At 43.1% G+C, this 19,680-nt stretch overlaps 1 protein-coding gene across 1 annotated transcript; it reads left to right on the top strand.

Moving 5' to 3' along the window:
• The first annotated feature begins 2,056 nt into the window (after nt 1-2,056).
• LOC114490797 (developmental pluripotency-associated protein 4-like) lies at nt 2,057-3,372 on the top strand. Its single transcript, XM_036020111.1, is given in 3 exon segments — nt 2,057-2,333; nt 2,336-2,771; nt 2,773-3,372. Coding segments are annotated over 3 exon segments (843 nt in total). The 3' UTR covers nt 2,903-3,372.
• The last annotated feature ends 16,308 nt before the right edge of the window (nt 3,373-19,680 follow it).

The following is a 19,680-nucleotide window of genomic DNA, read 5'->3' as shown; positions in this document are numbered from 1 at the left end:
CCATAGCTTCCAGGACAAAATGTATGTCAGATTTTGGACTGCTAAGACAAGTTCTGAAATAATAATTACTGACAGTTTCTCCCAAGTATTACTCTAAAAAGACCCCTGCAAATGCTGATTCATTGTAACTGCAGCTTCCCAAAGGCATTTTTTCCCTTCAAAATTCTTGTCAAAATTGAGAAACCTGACTATAACTCCATCCATATTAACTTTATCATACGGGGTCATAGAATCATGACCTGTTAGCTGAAAGAGGAATTAGCAACCATCTAATAAGACACCCTCCCCCATTCGGTGCATTTTCTACTCTACTTTGCTGTGATCCAATCTCAGTTCCAGCCTCTGATGACATAGAAGAAGAATATTTATCCCCCCGGGGACTTTGTAAGGATTAGAGGAACTAATGCATGAAAATAACTAGTGCACTTCCTGCCCCATAGTAGATGCCATTTAAATGTCAATTGCTATCCCTCCATACGTTCAACGTAGGTACTGTTAATAAGGATGGGCTGGCTGTTTGTTGAGCTATGAACTAGACACTGTGCTAACTGGTTTCATCCCTAAGGCAATCCTGTAAAGATAGTGAGGCCCAGATAACTAACTTGCCCGAGATCTCACAGCCAACATGCCAATATGAGGGTGAGCTGGATATTTAACCTCTGGACTTTCAAACTTTTTACCAGTGTGTCATCCTGATTTTGATTCTTCAAACCAAATAAGAAATCCTACCATAACTCAGGCAGACTCTGAGTCACTTGGGGGACTGGATGCCTAGGGGAGAAGAATTCCTGTGGCTTTACCACACGTAGTTTTTGAAACTACAATACAACACTGCCAAGCCCTAGAGATGAAGACTGACTCAGAAAGGCAGTCTGGGCCTGCGTGCAGCTGAGGTGAGCCCACCTTTCTCCTAAGGCACAGAAATATCGAGGCCGTTGAGCCTTTTGTACAACACTTATGAGGAGAAAAAAATACAAAGAAATGCACTGATATTTTTAAATACCCTTATTCTAAGGGTTGATGCACCCACTCACATCTAACTTGCCCTTGTCTACTCTGTCTTTCCTGTCAGCTGCATGGCACACTGACAAAATCCTGTGGACCCATTTCTCCAAGTCCTATTGAATTCTGGCCCCCACTTCTGGGGTCTTATCTCTTTTCAACAGGCACTTCCTTCTAAATTGCCGCATATATTTTGGTAGCTCAGTTTCCAAAATCATTGAGTAAAAGGTACTTACACACCCCTGGATGTGTACATGAGTTGGAAATCTTTAGAATGTCGGTGCCTAGAATCTCTTAAAGATGCTGCAACTTGATCACTTCAAGAACATCCTTATGGCCAATCTGGAAACTCCAATATGTATAGACTGCTTTGTCTAATAAACTTTAGACAATTTTAGCTGAAAAATTGTTTCTAAAACTTGAAAAGGGGTTTTAGGTGACTTCTGATGGGCTTGTTATACACATGGGTTTCTTTAAAGAATTTTCGTACCTAAAAATCAATTTGAATATAATTTTGCGTTGACTTTTAACAATGGAAAATGAATTTGAAGATTATCTTATGGATTGTTTGCTTTTTAAAAAATCCTCCCAGGAACATAATTATTGATTTTAGAGAGACAGGAGAGAGAGAGACAGATAGGGAGAGCAACATCATTCAATTGCCTTCCTATGCGCCCTGATCGGGAAGCAAACCTGCAACCTTTGGTTGACAGGATGACGCCCCGATCAGCTGAGCCACCCAGCCGGGGCCGTTTTGTTTTTCTTTATTTAGCAGCAGAGTGCATTCTGAATTTTTGGCCTCCATACATTTTTTTTCTTTTTTTTTTCTTTGCTTAGTATCTATGAGACTTCCAGAACTTTTACGTTTATATCTCAGTAAACGGTTCATGGAATATCTGGAGTCAGCTTTATCTCTTAAGAGACACCCATAAAGGGCCAGGGGCCATATCAGAAGTAAGATTTTCTTTTAATCAACCTCATGTTCTATTCTGAATATGCAAAATGTGAAAGGCAAGAAATGTAAGTCCACAAAGAAGTCGGGGCAGCGGAGGAAATGGCTTCCAAATTCCAACCAGTAAAAGCTGAAGAGAAATATCAGGCTGCTGGTGAATCAAGACCAAAAAGAACCTCAGGAAAGGAAACCAAACGGAAAAGATCTGTGAAAGATGACAAAACTTCCTTTCCACAAGAGATGGCACAAAACAGTCAGAGAGTCAGAATTTGGAAGAAGATACCAATTCCCCTGCTGTTCCTTACATTGCCACCAGTTGACCTGCTTCACCGAGACATCCTGAGGGCTTGGTGCCAGAAGTTAAAGCTGAGCACCAAAGGCTTAAAGTAGAAGCATATGAGAGGCTGTGTGAATATGCTTACCCCGATCTAAAGTGTATTCCTGTCTCCTCAAAGGAGGCCAGGGTGTTGAAAGAATCAAAAAGGAAATGGGAAATGGAAAAAGAGGGAATGACTCTGGAAAGTCTCAGTCTTCCTGAAGTGACTGCGCCCCCTGAGGAGGGGATGCCTGGTCTTGGAGGGGCCGCTGCTCTCCTTGAGGGAATGGACAGTGTTGTCGAGACAACTTCCCCGCCAGAAGCTGTGTTTGCCTCCTGGAGCAGAATCGCAGCCAGTGCTGGGCAGATGGAGACAGTGCGGTCACCACAAGCGGCCTCTGCTGTCAGGTGGTGTGCGGTCCATGGGCAAAGTCTCCCAGCAGACACAGAAGGTTGGGTTAAGCTACAGTTTTATGCTGGGCAAGGCTGGGTTCCTGAAAAATGAGGGGAAGGAAGTGTGTGCACTCTTCTTGCTACCTGCCTGCAGCCTTCCACCCTCACTCCTGGAGGACGATATGTTGTGCTCCAAATTTGTTCATAGGAATAAGGTATTAACGAAAAGCCTCCAGTGAGATTATAATACCAAGGAAAAAAAGAATACAGTTATGATTACAGTTAGCGGTAGAAAGGTGACTACGATGAACTCCGTGGTGTCACTGACGCGGAACTCCAGGCTCCTCAGACACCCTCTGGGCTTCCTGCTCACAGGGCCCACAGACTGGCGGGAGCGGGTGTTACCTTCAGACTCCCAGCATGCCTGCCACTTCGTCTGTTGGGATATAGACATTTACATTTTAAAATGGAAAAGCATTTTACAAATTATCCTTCATCACAGTGGATAAGATGACAAAGTCACACCACCCAATGACTATCCTTCTGAATCAGAATTGACTGCAGCAGCTCCTTCACGACGGGAACCTCAAGTGAACACTGTGCGGGGAGTGAAGACACAGGCGTGCTCCCACACTGGGTTCCTGCCGCAGAACTCTGGCTCCCCCGGGGGCTGCTGCCTTCTGGGTTTAATAACTTCAAACTGCTGACTGTCTTAGCCAAAGGAAAAACAGTTATTCTCTGTCCTCCCAAAAAACTCATTGCTAATATACAAAACATTTTTTACATGCCAATCTTATCTTTATTTAAAATTTTGATATTTTATACGTCATGAATTTTTTGCATTGACTTCAATCTTTTAGAATATTGCATTAAAATATTATGTATCTTGATTGCTGAATTTTGTTTTTAATCTTTTTAAAGATTTTATTCATTTATTTTTAGAGAGGGAAGGAAGGGAGATAGAGAGATAGAGAGAGAGAGAGAGAGAAACACCAATGTGCAGTTGGTGGGGGTTATGGCCTGCAACTCAGGCATGTACCCTGGCTGGGAATCGAGCCCCAGACACTTTGGTTCACAGCCCGTGCTCAATCCACTGAGCTACGCCAGCCAGGGCCTACAGAACATTTTTCAAAGATTAAATTTATTTACTTTTAGAGAGGGAAAAGGAGGGGGAAAGGGAGGAAGAGAAACATCAATGTGTGGTTGCCTCTCATGTGCCCCCTACTGGGGACCTGGCCTTCAACTCAGACATGTGCCTTGACTGGGAGTTGAACCAGCAACCCTTTGGTTCACAGGTTGGCACTCAATCCACTGAGCCACACCAGTCAGTGCTTAATATACAAAATATTTTTCAAAGTTTTCTTAACCTGGTTTCCTATGGTGTATCTATGGGATAAAAACACAGGGCACTTTTATAGTGTTCTTATCAGTTGTAACTCTTTTGTATGGTTCTGCTGTTTAAAACATTCAAGGTTATTTCTTAGTCATAAATATATAATATGTCTTAAATGTGTAAGTAAAAATCATATATTGTGTTTAGGAAATTTTGTTGTATACAAATTATTGTTAGTGTTCTTAACTCAGTAGGATTAAGCCATAAGGCATGATTATTAGTAGTCATTTTTTCAGTGTAATAAAAAATATGCACTTTTAAAAAAAAGAGAGAGAGAGAGAGATGCCCATGGAGAAGCTCAGTTCTGCGACAGTTGGAGGAATCAGCTAAAGCTTGAATTAAGGAGCGCTCATCAGTTGAACGTGCCCCGCCAGTACAGTGTGGACCCCTGTGGGTCTGTAGAAACTTTTCTGTAAAGAACATTAAGAACAGGTTTCACAAAGTCCTTTGCTTTTCCCCTTTACTCCTATTTCAAGTGTGTGAAATGTTTCTTAAAATGGGAAAGGTTCAAGAAGTAGTCATTTGTAAATAGACTTTCTGTGTATAACTCATACCAGTTAATAGCAACGTGATACTCATATTAGTCAGCATTCCCCAGAGAAACAGAACCAGTAGGCTACATGTGTATATGCCTATATGTATACATATCTATACACATACACACATATTATATACACACATGCTTTACACATAATCATATATAGATGTTTATATGATGCACTATAAGAGATAAGGAGACAGATTCTAAGTAAGTGGTTCACATTATTATGGGGGCTGAGAAGTTCCATGATCTGCAGTCAGCTGCTGGAGACCCAGGCAAGCCGATGAGCCCGAAGGCAGGGGTCTCCTGTTCCCATCCTGAGCACAGGCAGGGGGAGTGTCCTCCTACTCAGCCTTTTTGTCCTAGTCAGGTCTTCCACAGATTGGGTGAGGCCCACCACACTGGGGAGGACAATCTGCTTTACTCAGCTGACTGGTCAAATGCTAATTTCATGCAGAAACACCCGCACAGACACACTGAGAATAATGTGGGACCAGGTGTCTAGGCACCCTGTGGCCCTCTCAGGTTGACAAAATTAACCTTTACAATATTCCATTACTGATCATTTTAATCAGATTAAACATCTATCCTTAGTTTTTGTTAAGGTTCTTAAGAACAAAGCTATTGTTACAAATTTTAAAACCTTGTTTCTTGTTGATTATGATTCAGTACCTCTATCAAAACACCCTTGGCTATATGATTTTAAGAATAAAACCTTGAGACTTCTGGTCAAAATGGCAAGGTAAGCAGACAGGACTTATCTCATTGCACAACCACAATAAAGTTACAACTAAAATATAGAACTACCATCATTCAGAACCGACAGAAATTGAGTTAAACAGAAGTCCAACAACTACAGAATTAAAGAAACCACACCCATCCAGACTGGTAGCAGGGGTGCAGACACAGAACTGGCTGGTCCCACATCCATGTGTGCTGGATCAAAATTTGGGAGGGATATGTCAGGAGCGAGGAGTCCCAACCCCATACCAGGGCCCCCAGCCCAGGGTTCCAGTGCCAGGAAGATAATCCCCCACAACTTCTGGCTGCAAAAACCAGTGGGGATTGAGTCAGTAGAAAAAACTGCTGGAGCCCCAAGCACTTCCTCTTAACGAAACCACACACCTACTCAGACTCATTCCCTTTGGGCTCTGGTGCCAGGGTGGTGGCTTGAGTAGCACCAGCGGCATGCAGGGGGAGGCCGAGGTGTCTGGCATCAAGATGAGCAGAGGCCATAGTCCCTTTTCTGCCCACCCCCCCAGTGTTGGCAGGCTGGTGCTGTGTCTAAGATTCCATCAACCTGGCTAACACTCTTTGGCCTGCCTTGGAGATCCGCAGAGACTCTGCCCTACACAATTTACAGGCCCACTCAAGCTGCTTTTCCATATGAATGGCTGGTCTTGGCTCATGCTTCACAAATGCCTAAATCATTTCAAACAAGTAATAGAGGACTTCAACAAGCCCAAGGCCTGGAACTAGCAGCCTAGATTCACAGGTTGGCTTTGCCTGGGAATCTCCAAGCCCAGCATAAGTAACAGCCATCTCAGATTGCTTTGTAGCTCAGGGAGGGTGGCCCCAGAACACAGGTGGGTGCTGGCTACAGGGTGGTGGGTGCCACCTTGGCTGGCATCACCTATGAAACCCCAAAGTCAGTGAACCCAGTGGATAGCTACAGACCACACGAGAGAACCACCACCCTGACCCTGCACAACTGATCCTCCATGGAGGGCGGAGGTTGGTGGTCAGTGGTAACAGCCAGTCCTTGCAGCTGACTGGTCTGGGTAAATCCATCCCATTGGTCTGCCAACAGCAACCAAGCCTCAACTACAAGAGCAGGGTATACTCAGCCCACACAAAAAGCACACCTCAAGTACCCAGCTTGGGTGATAGGCTGTGCCATTGGACCCTTCAGGACACCTACTACGTTACACTGTGCTACTAAGACAGGGAGTCAAAGCAATTCTACCTAATACATAGAAACAAACACAGGGAGGCTGCCAAAATGAGGAAACAAAGAAACATGGCCCAAAGGAAAGAACAGTTCAAAACTCTAGAAAAAGAGCTAAATGAAATGGAGATAAGTAATCTATCAGATGCAGAGTTCAAACACTGGTTATAAGGATGCTCAATGAACTTAGTGAGGACCTCAGCAACATAAAAAAGATCCAATCAGAAACAAAGGACCCACTAATTGAAAAAAAGGAACAATTTTTGTGGAAACAGCAACAAAGTGGTAGAAGCCAAGAATCAAATCAATGATTTGGAACATAAGGAAGCAAAAAGCAACCAATCAGAACAACAATAAGAAAAGAGAATCCAAAAAAACCCAAAAAAACAAAAAAACAAGGATGAGGATAGTGTAAGCAGCCTCTGGGAAAATTTTTCAAGTGTTCCAACATTCTCATCATAGGGGTGCCAGGAGAAGAGAAAGAGCAAGAAATTGGAAATCTATTTGAAAAAATAATGAAAGAAAACTTCCCTAATTTGGTGAGGGAAATAGACATCCAAGTCCAAGAAGCACAGCGAGTCCCAAACAAGATGGATGCAAAGAGGTCGACCCCACAACACATCATAATTAAAATGCCAAAGGTAAAGATAAAGAGATGGGAGGGGTGTGGGGGAATCAGTGAAGAGGTGAGGGGATTAAGAAGTACAAGTAGGTAGTTACAGAACAGCCACGGGGATGTAAAATACAGTATAGGAAATGCAGGAGTCAAAGAACTTACATGCATGACCCGTGGACATGAACAAGGGTGGGGGGATTGCCTGAGGGAGTGGGGGTACAGGGTAGAGGGGGACTAGGGGGCTAATCAGGGCAACTATAATAACATAGTCAGTAAAGTCTAATTAAAAAATAATAAAACCTTGAGCTCTGGCTGGGTAGCCTGGTTGGTTGAAGTGTTGCCCCCATATGCCATTGCTCTCTCTCTCTCTCTCTCAGTAAAATCAATTTAAAAAAAAAAAGAATAAAACCTTGGCATGCACACAGACATTCATATGTGCATGCATGTTTGTGTGTTTCCAAGGTTTTGGTCCTAAACATTTAAAAGAGAGTAAAGCCACCCCTTGACATCTGGGAGCTAGTTTGATGCTGTCAGCCAGGGCTTGGTGCTAGGGTCAGAGCTGGCCTTGATATTTTCCTATTGAACATAAACAATTTCACAGAATGTCAAAATCAAACAAGATCACTCTGTAACCATCATGGTTCAAGAAAACAGAAGTCCACCCTTTAGTTATGTTTGAACATAGACAAAAACAAGAGTATAGCCTACCATGAAGATGACCAAAATATCCTCCATCCTGGCTAATAGGAGGGACTGCTGTTTTCTTTACCAAGCACAGACGAAGTCTCACTGTAGTCTCCCCACTTGCTATGACATACTAAGATGCTCAGCCATAGAATCCCTCCCATGTCCTGAGAGCATTCGATCCAGAGTAAAGCCCCTGTTCCTTAAACTTTCCCTGAACACTGTAATAAGTTCTTTCTGACACTTCTCAGTTGCCCTGTAGTTCCCATGCTGTGCATTCTCTCTCACTGCTCCTGCTGGTCCTTGACTGAAAGGCTTTAACAAACGAGGAATTTGGCTGAGGTTCAGATGAAGTGGTCCTGCTTCGCACCAGGACCCTCACATCAGTAACAGTGTACACACTTGAGACGGCTCTTCTCTGCCTGTTCTCTGCCTGCCCTTTCCTGAAAGAGAAATTCACACTTAATAAGCTCTGATACTTCATTAAAGGCTGTCAGCATTGGGCTTATCTTGTATTGCTAGGAATAAAGCTCCTAGGTTGTCTGATTGGATTTTTATTGTTTCTTTATGCAATTGTTTTTCAACTATAACCTGTCTGCAGGTCTTGACTGTCTGTCTACTTGTTTTGGGTGTCTTGAGTGTTATCTACAAGGGACAGTCTATTAAGTACAGGATAGATGTAGGTCTCTGATATCTCAGCTCTGTCCTTGAGCCAACCCTGGGGGCTGAGGAGTTCATAGGGGAGTCCTAGGACCTGTATTGGTGGACAAACTTTGCCTCCCATCACCAAATCAAACCTAATAAGGGTTTTTTGTTTGTTTGTTTGTTTTGTTGGGGGTGGGGGGGCTGTGTTCTTGAGAAAGGCCTCATTTAGTTTCATCTGCCTGTTATCGGGAGGCTTTGTTAAGCCCCCAGTAGCAAATGCTGGCCTTTGGTGCGTTCCAGAGATACAGTTACACCAGCAGCATCTTTACAGACCAAACCCCTTAGTTCCCATGGAACCTTCTCAGCCTGAAATGGCCCTACTTCCAAACTCTCCCCATCCCCTTAAAAAACCTAGGCTTAATTATGTTTGTTAACAGTTCATACTTAAGAGAAAAGCTAAAAATGTTCAAGCAGGCTATGCTCTGAAAGACTTAAATTTATCCTTAAAATATAAGCTCTTATTGTACTCTACTTGATAAAGTTGTTTCCCATAGGGATACATGTTAACAATTCTGATACTGCTATCTATGTACACGGGAACTGAAGAATTAAGAAAATGGATAGCAGATGGTGAAAGCCAAGTTTCTTCCTGTTGGAGAGGGAATTTACAGGTAGCCAATGGGAGGAAGTTAGAATGATCCATTCTCCAATGGGAGGTGGTGATGGATAGAGTTGGAGACGTCAGTGTAAACTATGCTCGGGTTAATATAGTTACCGGTGGTTACGCAGAGAAATCTCTATAGAGGAGCATATGTATGTGGTTATGTGTATTCTAATGCATATATTTCCTTGCTCTGTTATCTGAGAGAGCCCAGAAGCAATGCCATCCTAGCAGCCACGAGCACACGCAGCACCTTGATCTTGGTTTCTAGTTTATAAAAAGACCCAGGCAGCGTGGAGGAATGGCTGATTTAGGACTGCAGCAGGGATTCATAAGATGAGCCTGGAGCATCTTGTAGTGCCAGTACGTGAGAAAGTGCTCAAAGAAAAACAAAGAAAAACCCCTGTGTGGATAGAGATCATCAGAGAGACTCAGGAGCCGAATGGAAGAACTTCCAAAGGCCAAACGTGGAACAATTTGATCAACAAAATTAAACAGAGTAGTATTGGGTCATAACCCAAAGTATAAACTAAATATCTGTTAGTCTGAACCAACACAAACAAGTAATCGAATAAGTAAATGGGGAGAACTGACAAATCTCCTGTGCAGAGAATTCTAGGCGCTTTACGTAGATAATCTGCGTCAGGGAGGGCTGGTCCCCAACCCAGTGTGGGCTGCGCAGAGAGCCTTCGGTTCCAGGAACGCCCCGCGGGGGGCGGGGGCCGGGCGCCTGCGCAGTGGAGGGGCCTGGAGAGGACACACAGCACGCAGGTCGGTACCCGCAGTGACAAACCGTGCGGATCGCAGGCACCCTTGGTGTGATGCTATAGAAATAGCACTTTCTCTCTGTGGCTTTCCTCCCCCAAATTCGTCGTCCCAGTTCGATCGTGAGTTAAACATTAGACGAATGCCGGTGGCTGCCTATAAAATGCTCGGACAGCGCTCCGCAAGGCCGCCTAGGCCACCGGAAACCCGGGACACCGAGAAAGCGCCGCACCGGGAGCAGCCGAGGAGACCCGACCACGACTAAGTGTGCCCTGGCGCCCGGACGGGGTCCTGGAGACAGGTCAAAGCAAAGGACACGGGAGTAAACCGTGGGTGTCGGCTAATATAAATTCTCCAAAACCGGCTGATGTACAAATGCACTCCGCAAATGTAAGCATCCAATCCAGAGCCAAGCCCGTTTTCTTAAGCCTTAAATTCTATCACACGTCTTTCCTGACACCCCGCGTCGCGTCCCGCGCGCGGTCCCTGCCACCCCAGCAGCGCCGCCGCGGCGGCTCCCGCAGGCTTCGGCAGCCTCTGGCTGGAGGACGGCGGCGAAACCCGGGTTCGAGCGATCGGCGATGACTGCTCGCGTGCCGGCAGTGGAGAGCTTTGGATTTATGTTTTCTGAGAGTAATTTACGTTTTCTACTTATTCTTGCAGTTAAAAAAAAAAATCTCATTCCCAACAACTCTGCTCCTACGATAAGGAACGAATTCCTCCCCAAAGGCTAAGTATTTCTCTATTTGACCTCAAGGTGGCAGGCTTGAATAAAAAATTTTTCCATTTTTAAACTTAGCTTCTCCGAAGTTCTCTTTGAAGGTGAAATTACAAGAGGTTTTTGTCACTTTGAATCGCTTTTTAAAAAAGTTGCCTATGTTTCTTTGATCTTTATTTTCTTCATGTTTCCTCAAGGGCTGTGAGATTTTTCTTAGGTTATGAAAGTCCATCACGCGATCCTAGAAGCCTCTTAAAATGGAGATAAAAGGGAAAGGTACATGTAGGTAATCATTGTACTAGGATGGGAACTAAGATACGTATCCCACACTGCCCTATAAGAGTGCTAAATTATTATTGGTAATATTTTCATTGCAAGAAACCTGAGAATATTCGTTCTAAATCACTATCATACATCTGCCATAATTTCGCACTTGAATTTTGGAGATGAATGTACCCACTGTGCTAGCATGCCACTGAAAGGTAAGAGTAACATAGGAACTTTAACCAGTGGTTCTGTAAAACAATACCTAGAATTCTCCCAAGAGAAAAAAAAACCTAATGTTTTGATTCAATTTAGTCTTTAAAAAATACATGACTTCATCCCTTCTCCTAATTTTACTAGAAAAGGCAAGATAGCATAGTAGTTACATACATAGGTTTTAGAGCCAGACAAACTCAAGATCTAATTTAGGTCTAGTGTAGATCTAACTCTGCCTCTTACTGGCGATATGACCATGGGCAGATTACTTACTTCTCTGAACCTTGTCTGTAAAATAGGGATGATAAAAACACTCACAGTATCGATATGATGATCAAATCATAAATGGAAAATACTTAGCACAGATCAGTAAGTGATGGGCATTATTAGTAGTTTGAGGGAAGGAGGTAAGGGTGAAGTGAGTAATGCAACAAAACTTGCTATGAACTATGAGTTACAATTCCGAAAAGATGAATAAAAATATGATTTTTTAAAAAGTATGTGAGCTTCCATGAGTGGCCTGAAAACTCAACTTTTAGCAGTGATTCTCCTAAGGATTTGCTGTGAAAATTGAAGCAAATTTTCTAATGACTTTATGACTCAGTTTCCCACCCATTCCCACAGCATATGTGTGACCACAGATGTGGATCAAAGACCAGTACACATTTCCTGAATGTTCTATTTCTGCATAAGACCCCTCAGGACCTCAGACATTTCTGGGGCTAGGATGGGGGTGCATTACAGGAAACCCAGGTAATAAGCTTTACTAAAATACCCAACAGCCTAACAGAATAGGGGCTCATAAAAAATAAATATAATTTAGAACAAATATGATTTCTATACATGTAATGATTACAAATCCCACTCATCCACACACACTGGTAGAGTTATTTCATCTTCATTTGACAGCCTTGTGAGCTCCTTTCAAAGGAGTTAAGAAGGACATGGGCTCATCTGGTATATTTGGTGAGTCAGCATAGCTGATGAGGATGTGTGTGCCTTCAAACCCTAACATCGACCTTGAGCAGCGCCTGGTAACTAAAAGTTGACATAAGATTCACAGGGATCTAAGGAAATACCCAGATCTCATTTAGATCCATTTGTGATTTTTTAATGTGAAAAATCCATTTATTTAATTTTATTTTTTAAATGTTTTGCTGTATTTTCCCCATTACCATGTAATCCCTTATAGACAGACCCCTCCCTACCCCCGCAATCATTACACTGTTGTCTGTGTCCATGAGTTCTTTTTCCTTTTTGCTCAATCCTTCTATTCCCTTCTCCCCCACCTTAGCTGTCATCCTGCTATCTATGAGTCTGTTCCTATTTTGCTTGTTAGTTCAGTTTGTTAATTAGATTCCACATGAGTGAAACCATATGGTATTTGTCTTTCTCTGACTGGCTTATTTCACTTAGCATATATTCTCCAGGTCCATCCATGCTGTTGCAAAGGGTACAATTTTCTTCTTTTTACAGCCGAGTAGTATTCCATTGTATAAATGTCCTGTGGTTGTTTTATCTACTCAGCTACTGATAAACCCTTGGGCTGTTTCCATATCTTGGTGATTGTAAATAACACTGTGATGAACATGGGGATGCTTATGTTGTTTTGAATTAGTGTTTTGTCTTCCTTTGCATATATGAGTAATCCCAGAAGTGGAATTGCTAGGTCAAAAGGCAGGTCCATTTTTAGTTTTCTGAGGAAATTCCATACTGCTTTCCACAGTGGCTGCAGCAGTCTGAATTCCCATCAACAGTGCAAAAGAGTCCCTTTTCTCCAGCACTTGTTGTTTGTTAATTTATTGATGATAGCCGTCCCAACAAGTGTGGGGTGCTACAGTATTTCATTGTGTGTTTTTAACTATTTTTTATTGATTATGCTATTACAGTTGTCCCATTTCCCCCCTCTTCACTCCCCTCCATTCTGCACACCCTCCCCCACCCACATTCCCCCCTTTAGTTCATGTCCTTGTGTCATACTTATAAGTTCTTTAGCTTCTACATTTCCCATAATACTCTTGCCCTCCCCCAATTTTCTATCTACCATCTATGCTACTTATTCTCTGTACCTTTTCCCCCCTCTCTCCTACTCCCACTCCCCTGTTGCTAACCCTCCATGTGATCTCCATTTATGTGGTTCTGTTCCTGTTCTAGTTGTTTGCTTAGTTTGTGTTTGTTTTTGTTCTTGTTTTAGGTGTGGTTGTTAATAATTCTGAGTTTGCTGTCCTTTTACTATACATGTTTTCTATCTTCTTTTTCTTAGGTAAGTCCCTTTAACATTTCATATAATAAGGGCTTGGTGATGATGAACTCCTTTAACTTGACCTTATCTGAGAAGCACTTTATCTGCCCTTCCATTCTAAACGAAAGCTTTGCTGGATAGAGCCATCTTGGATGTAGGTCCTTGTCTTTCATGACTTGGAATACTTCTTTCTAGCCCCTTCTTGCCTGTAAGGTCTCTTTTGAGAAATCAGCAGGCAGTCTGATGGGAACTCGTTTGTAGATAACCGTCTCTTTATCTCTTGCTGCTTCTAGGATTCTCTCCTTCATTTTTATCTTGGGTAATGTAATGATGATGTGTCTTGGTGTGTCCCTCCTTGGGTCCAACTTCTTTGGGACTCCCTGAGTTTCTTGGACTTCCTGGAAGACTATTTCTTTTGCCAGATTGGGGAAGTTCTCCTTCATTATTATTCAAATAACTTTTCCACTTGTTGCTCTTCCTCTCCTCCTTCTGGTATCCCTATAATTCAGATGTTGGAATGTTTAAAGATGTCCTGGAGGTTCCTAAGCCTCTCCTCATTTTTTTGAATTCTTGTTTCTTCATTCTTTTCTGTTTGGTGGTTTCTTTCTTCCTTTTGGTCCACTCCATTGATTTGAGTTCCAGTTTCCTTCTCATCACTATTGGTTCCCTGTACATTTTTCTTTATTTTACTTAGCATAGCCTTCATTTTTTTTTCATCTAATTTGCAACCAAATTCAACCAATTCTGTGAGCATCCTGATCACCAGTGCTTTGAACTCTGCATCTAATAGGTTGGCTATCTCTTTGTCACTTAGTTGTTTGTTCTGGAGCTTTGATCTGTTTTTTCACTTGGGCCATTTTTTTTGTCTTCACGCACATGTTACTTGTGGGGGCAGAGCCTTAGGTGTTCTCCCAAGTGGGGTAACACATGTTACTGGGTTGTGATGCTGTATGTGGGGATGGGGTCTGAGAGGGAACGATGGTGCTTGCTCTGCTCTCTGCCAGATTTCAGTCACTTCTGCTGCTTCCCCAAGCAAACTGGGCCCTTCTGGTGCTGATTCCCATGCGGGTTGGCTTGTGTACATTTTAGGGCCCTGTGGGTCTCTCCAAGGAACTCTCCTATGAGGCTGGGAGTCTCTCCCAGCACCTCAACCCCCACGGGTATTTTCAATCAGTGTTTTGAGGCTTTATTTCCCTGTGATGGAGCCCTGGATTATGTGGTCTGTCTCATGCCCCAGTTTCACCTAGTTTATCTGCACATGAATGTGTGACCAATTGGTCCACCAGCTGCCCTGCATGCCACACCCCTCCACAATCTGCTGCTTCACTGGGTCTGCCCGCTGCTGCCCCGATCCCCGGGGTCTGCCATCCACCACATTTTTTGCTGCAACTCCTCTCAACCCCGCTGCCTGACTCCGCCCCTCCTACCGGTCGGGATGAATGTGTCTACTTTAACTTCTTGGTTGTCAGACTTCCATACAGTTCAATTTTCTGTCAGTACTGTTGTTTTTTTATTTCTAAATTTTTGTTGTCCTTAGTTTGGTTGTGCGAGGAGGCACAGTGTGTCTACCTATACCTCCATCTTGTCCGGAAGTGTGTCATTGTGGTTTTAATTTGCATCTCTCTGATGATTAGTGACACTGAGCATCTTTTCATATATCTACTGGCCATCTCTATGTCCTTTGTTATTTTTAGGTGAAGTAGGTGCAGCTGGTGACCGCCACCTGCCATCTGTTAAGTGGTGAGTAACTGATGAGCTGGCGATTACCTGTCTCTGTGAAGCCTCAGGGCAGAAAATGCTAAGAAATAGTGGAAAGCAATGGAGCCAGGGGGAGGACAAGTAAGCCTTAGTTACAGAAAGTTTCCTGAGTAATTTTCACTGGGAATTAGGGGTCCTTTCTCTTTTTCAAATATTATTCAAACCAGCCCCTTGAGTTACCCCATTCACACTTCCAGGTTTGCTTTGTTCTGTTTCTTCTCTCTCGATTTGTAGGCTCATTGTTCTAATCTATAAATTCAACCTAAGGAGACAGGGAGACTTCACTGAACATTGAACAAACCAAAACATCTATCAAAATTAATAGAAAAGTCAGCATGTCCCCGCCGGAGTGCTGTTCTTTCCAAGTCAAATACACGCGTCAATAATGTCTGTGGCCACTGGAGGGCAGTATCTCATAGCATGTGCAACTTTTTTCTTCAGGCTAGTATTAAATCAATTAAATGTTGGTTTTCTTCGCCTCCACTTTGAAAATGGATTTCCTAATAGTTTCTGTTGTTCAAGAGATACTGTACAGTTGTTCATTTGGATCTTGAGTCAATCAGATGATCTGATTCAGTTTGTGAATTCAGGTATCAACAATTGATAGGGCTTTCCAAATGAAATTACTTGCCTTTTTACTTCTTAGACTCAAAATTAGTACAAACTTTTTAAAAATTGGTTTTCACCATTTTGTCCCACTTCATGGTAGGCTCACCAAAACCTGTCTCTGCTCGTATCTGTCTGGGTTCACGAGTTGGGCGATCCCGGTGTGAGAGAAGACAGGCTGGGCCTGAGGGGTGTGTTCAAACTGCTTCTCCTTGACAGGCAGGGCGACAGGGGTGACTAAACGGGACTTGGAGGGGCCTCTGCTTTCTGGCTGTGGTCACCTTGAGGTATGTCAAAGGCACAACAGGGAGGAGAGGGGAAGCAGCCCGTAGCCACCTGTGGTACGTGAACAGATGGAGAGCCGCACAAGCCTGGAGCCCACCGTCCTCGGGACTGGGGCGGTGGCGGTCGGACTGAAGTCTGTGCAGAGCGGCTGCAGCGGGACACACAGCGGCACCCACACTTTGGCTTTCCTGTCACTGCGAAGTCTGGGGTGCCGCAGCCACCTTCTTAACTCTGCCAGCTGCTCCTGGCTTAGTTCTTTTGATTCTAGGGGCCGGGTGTAGGGAAGATCACTGAAAATCAGCCAGTAATCGGAGGATGCCGAGCCTCAAACCTTCGGAAAGCTGCCTGACAAACTTTTGCAGAGTGCAGGAGAAAGACATCTTCAAGCAGCTAAAACGCTGTTTGGAAAGAAGTACAAACTATACAGTTTTATCCTGGAAAATAGTGAGTGTTTAGTTGGCTGTGGTTGCAGGGGGTCAGGCCCTGTTCAAAACTCATTTAGTTCTTAGAATGACCCTACAGGGTAAAGTGCCACAATTATCTCCATTTTCCAGGTGGGGAATGGCGGGCGGAAATGGTAAATAACTCAGCCAAGTACATATTAGCTGTTAAGTATCTGAATCAGAGCTGGAATCTGAACCCAGGTAGTCTGGTACCAGAGGCTGTGCTCTTCGCCATCACGCTCTAACACTCTTAAAAAGAAAAATACAGTTTCCTCTGTGACTGAAAGAAAACTGTTATTTTCAGTTTCTATAATAAATTGTTTGAATGCATATATTATTATTGGAACAAAAATACTGTTTTACAGTGAACTACTTCAGTCTCATTTGAAATTTATAATGGGATTTTTGCCTTTAACTGTTTTAATTTTACTTCTTGCTTACAAAAACTTTAAAGAAACTGTTATATACCTCTACTTTAAGTCAATCATCTCCTGAGAAGAATCACATCTTTTAAATTATCTTTTTAGCATTTAGAATATTTAGCAAGGGATCTGAACCAAGAAAAGGTGTCTAAGAACTGCTTATTAGCCGCTTTAATATTATTCAGCATTATCTTGCTTCAGTAAATATTCATTATGGGTGAAAGATAACCCTCTCAGAAATAGTTTCTCAGAAATATTTGTACTATATGTCATAATAGGAAAATTTTTTTTATGAACTCCCTAAAACATAGAAAAATTTAAAATCTAAGTATATCTTCATTATTAATGTATTCTTAAAAAATCATTGACAGTTTCTTGACAGATTAGGTTAATGTACTTAAGAGAAAAAGAAGCAGTAATGCAATTATCAAAATTATTGGACTATTATTAAGAATCCTATAAAAAATAGGATTCTTAAGGGGAGGGAGCTCATACCATGTGCTCAGAAATAGTCTAGGTACCTTCGTGATTACCTTATTTTAGCCTTCTGAAAACTCTAAGAGGCTACTTTATTATTCCCATTTTACAGATGAGAAAACTAAGGATTAAAGAAATCAGGTAATTTACCTTCCAGCTTGTCAGCATTTGACTATGTCTGGTTTCAAATACCACACATTACATTAATCAAAAATGCACCCTTACAGTGATGGAGTCTGTCTGTGGTGGTGTGCCACAGCGGGGTGTGTGTTTGCTCGCACATGAAGGCGGTGTGAAGTCGTGTGGCTGCTGGCTTGGCCCGATGGCTCCAGGATGTTGGAGACAGCAATGCTGAGACCCTCCTGGCCTTGTCCTCATGGTTGCAGGATTCAAGGAGGGAAGAAGGAAGGGGGATAGTAGGTAGCACTTGCACCCCCAAATCTCAAAGCTTTTCTAGAGACTCCACAGCTGACTTTCATTTACATTCTATTGACCACAACAGAACTAAGGAGGAGGGTAGTAAGGGGTTGGACAAGCCAGCATGTGGCATCCACACAATCGTGTTGTGTTAGGGATAGTGGATTCCTGTCCAGCTGGCTCTGTAGAGTTGTGGGAGTTAAATGACCAAGGAGGTGCCCCAACCTCATCTCCAGGGAAATGCGCTGAGTCAGAAAAACTGAGTTGTCAAGCACATCGGGCTGCCTGGTTGCCTTGTGCCTGCCAAGACAGCCCTGCCCAGGTGCCACAAAGAGGACGCGGGGAAGGTGCTGCAGCTGCATTCCTGTGCCTCCTCACGAGTTCCCTGTCTTTGTGCAGTGCTGTAGGACTGCGGGCACTGGGTTTTTCCTTTTTCTGATTATCAGTTTTCAGGTGGCCATAGAAAGAACATCAGACAAGAACTCAGAAGACTTGGATTCTACTCCAGCTTTACCCCCACTGAGAGACCTGGAATGAATCCCGTAAAAAAAAAATCCTTCATTTCTTCATCTGTGCAGAGTGGTGATGATTTTCTTGCCTGTTTGTTAAGATTGCAGAACGTACCAGTGAGCACTTCTGAAATCTCTCAGGTCTAACATAAAATAAGAAGCTATCACCCTTCCCAGGTGCAAAGGGGCCCTCTGGGTGCAAGGACTGCTCTTGGACCATGAGGCTATAAGAGGCCAGATGGCAGAGCTGTCATATCCTTGTCTCTCTCTCCCCAGAACAAGAACAGTATTACACTTAGTAGGAACTCAGCAAGTGCTCATTCAGTGAGTGGCTGAGTGGGTGAATGACTGGATGAGCAGAAAAGTGGATGAAGGATGATCCTACAACAATTGAATTCTGGCCTTTAGCTCTGCCTTCACTTCTGTATGTCTGATTGCTGGCAGCCACTGCCTGGGTGTTCCAAAGCACCCTGAGAGCGACCTCACCCCCGGGGGTGTAGTAGCCCTTATTGTCTTCACAGAACAATAGGTGCTTCCTGTTCCTGCTAACAGTATCTCTGTCCTCCAGCCCTAGGCATGCAACTCCAGGTTTATATTCATATTTCCTTTCATTCTCAACATGCTATCATTTGAAAGTCTTGTATTCTACTTCTGTGATACTCAGGCAGAATGTAAACTTCAGTACCCTCACCACTCCTGCCCCCTCCCACACATACACACACTGTTTTGCAATGAGCTGCTTTTGATCCTGAGATGTGATCTTCTTTCACAAAGTGTTGGTGATGGGTTCAGGTAGAGGGTTTAGTCAGGATCTTGCTCTGAGGCGGGGATGGGGCTGGGCGTTCTTAAATAATTCCATTCCATCTTAGCTGTCCCTGGGGCTTTGATGTTTCACAACAAAGCACAGTCAGCAGCAGACTTGATAATTCATATTTTCTGAACTAGAGAGTTAGTGGACATTTGTGGACATTAGATAGTCTTAGGGTGTGTTCAAATAAAGCACCAGAAAAATATGCACTCAGGTTGCATTGGAGATTCCATTTTCTTCCCACCAGTGGTTTGCAGCTGTATAGTTACTTTCAAAATAACATTTTAAGATGAAATTCACATATCATTCAATTTACCCATTTAAAATGTACAATTCAGCGGCTGTTAGTATATTTATGGAATTAATGCAACCATCACCACAATCAATTTTAGAACATTTTCATTACCCCTCCCTAAAAATAATCCTACCTGTTGGCAGTCACTCCCCTTTCCTCCCTCTTCTCTCTCCACATCCAGCCCGAGGAAACCACTAATCTACTTTCTGCCTCAGTAGATTTGTTTATCATGGGCATTAAATGTAAATGGAATCATATAACATGGTCTTTTATGACTGGCTTGTTTTACTTGGCATAATGCTTT

Source organism: Phyllostomus discolor, chromosome 3 (genome assembly GCF_004126475.2).
Source record: "Phyllostomus discolor isolate MPI-MPIP mPhyDis1 chromosome 3, mPhyDis1.pri.v3, whole genome shotgun sequence".
Classification (NCBI taxonomy): Eukaryota; Metazoa; Chordata; class Mammalia; order Chiroptera; family Phyllostomidae; genus Phyllostomus; species Phyllostomus discolor.
This window is presented reverse-complemented; position numbering and strand designations above follow the sequence as displayed.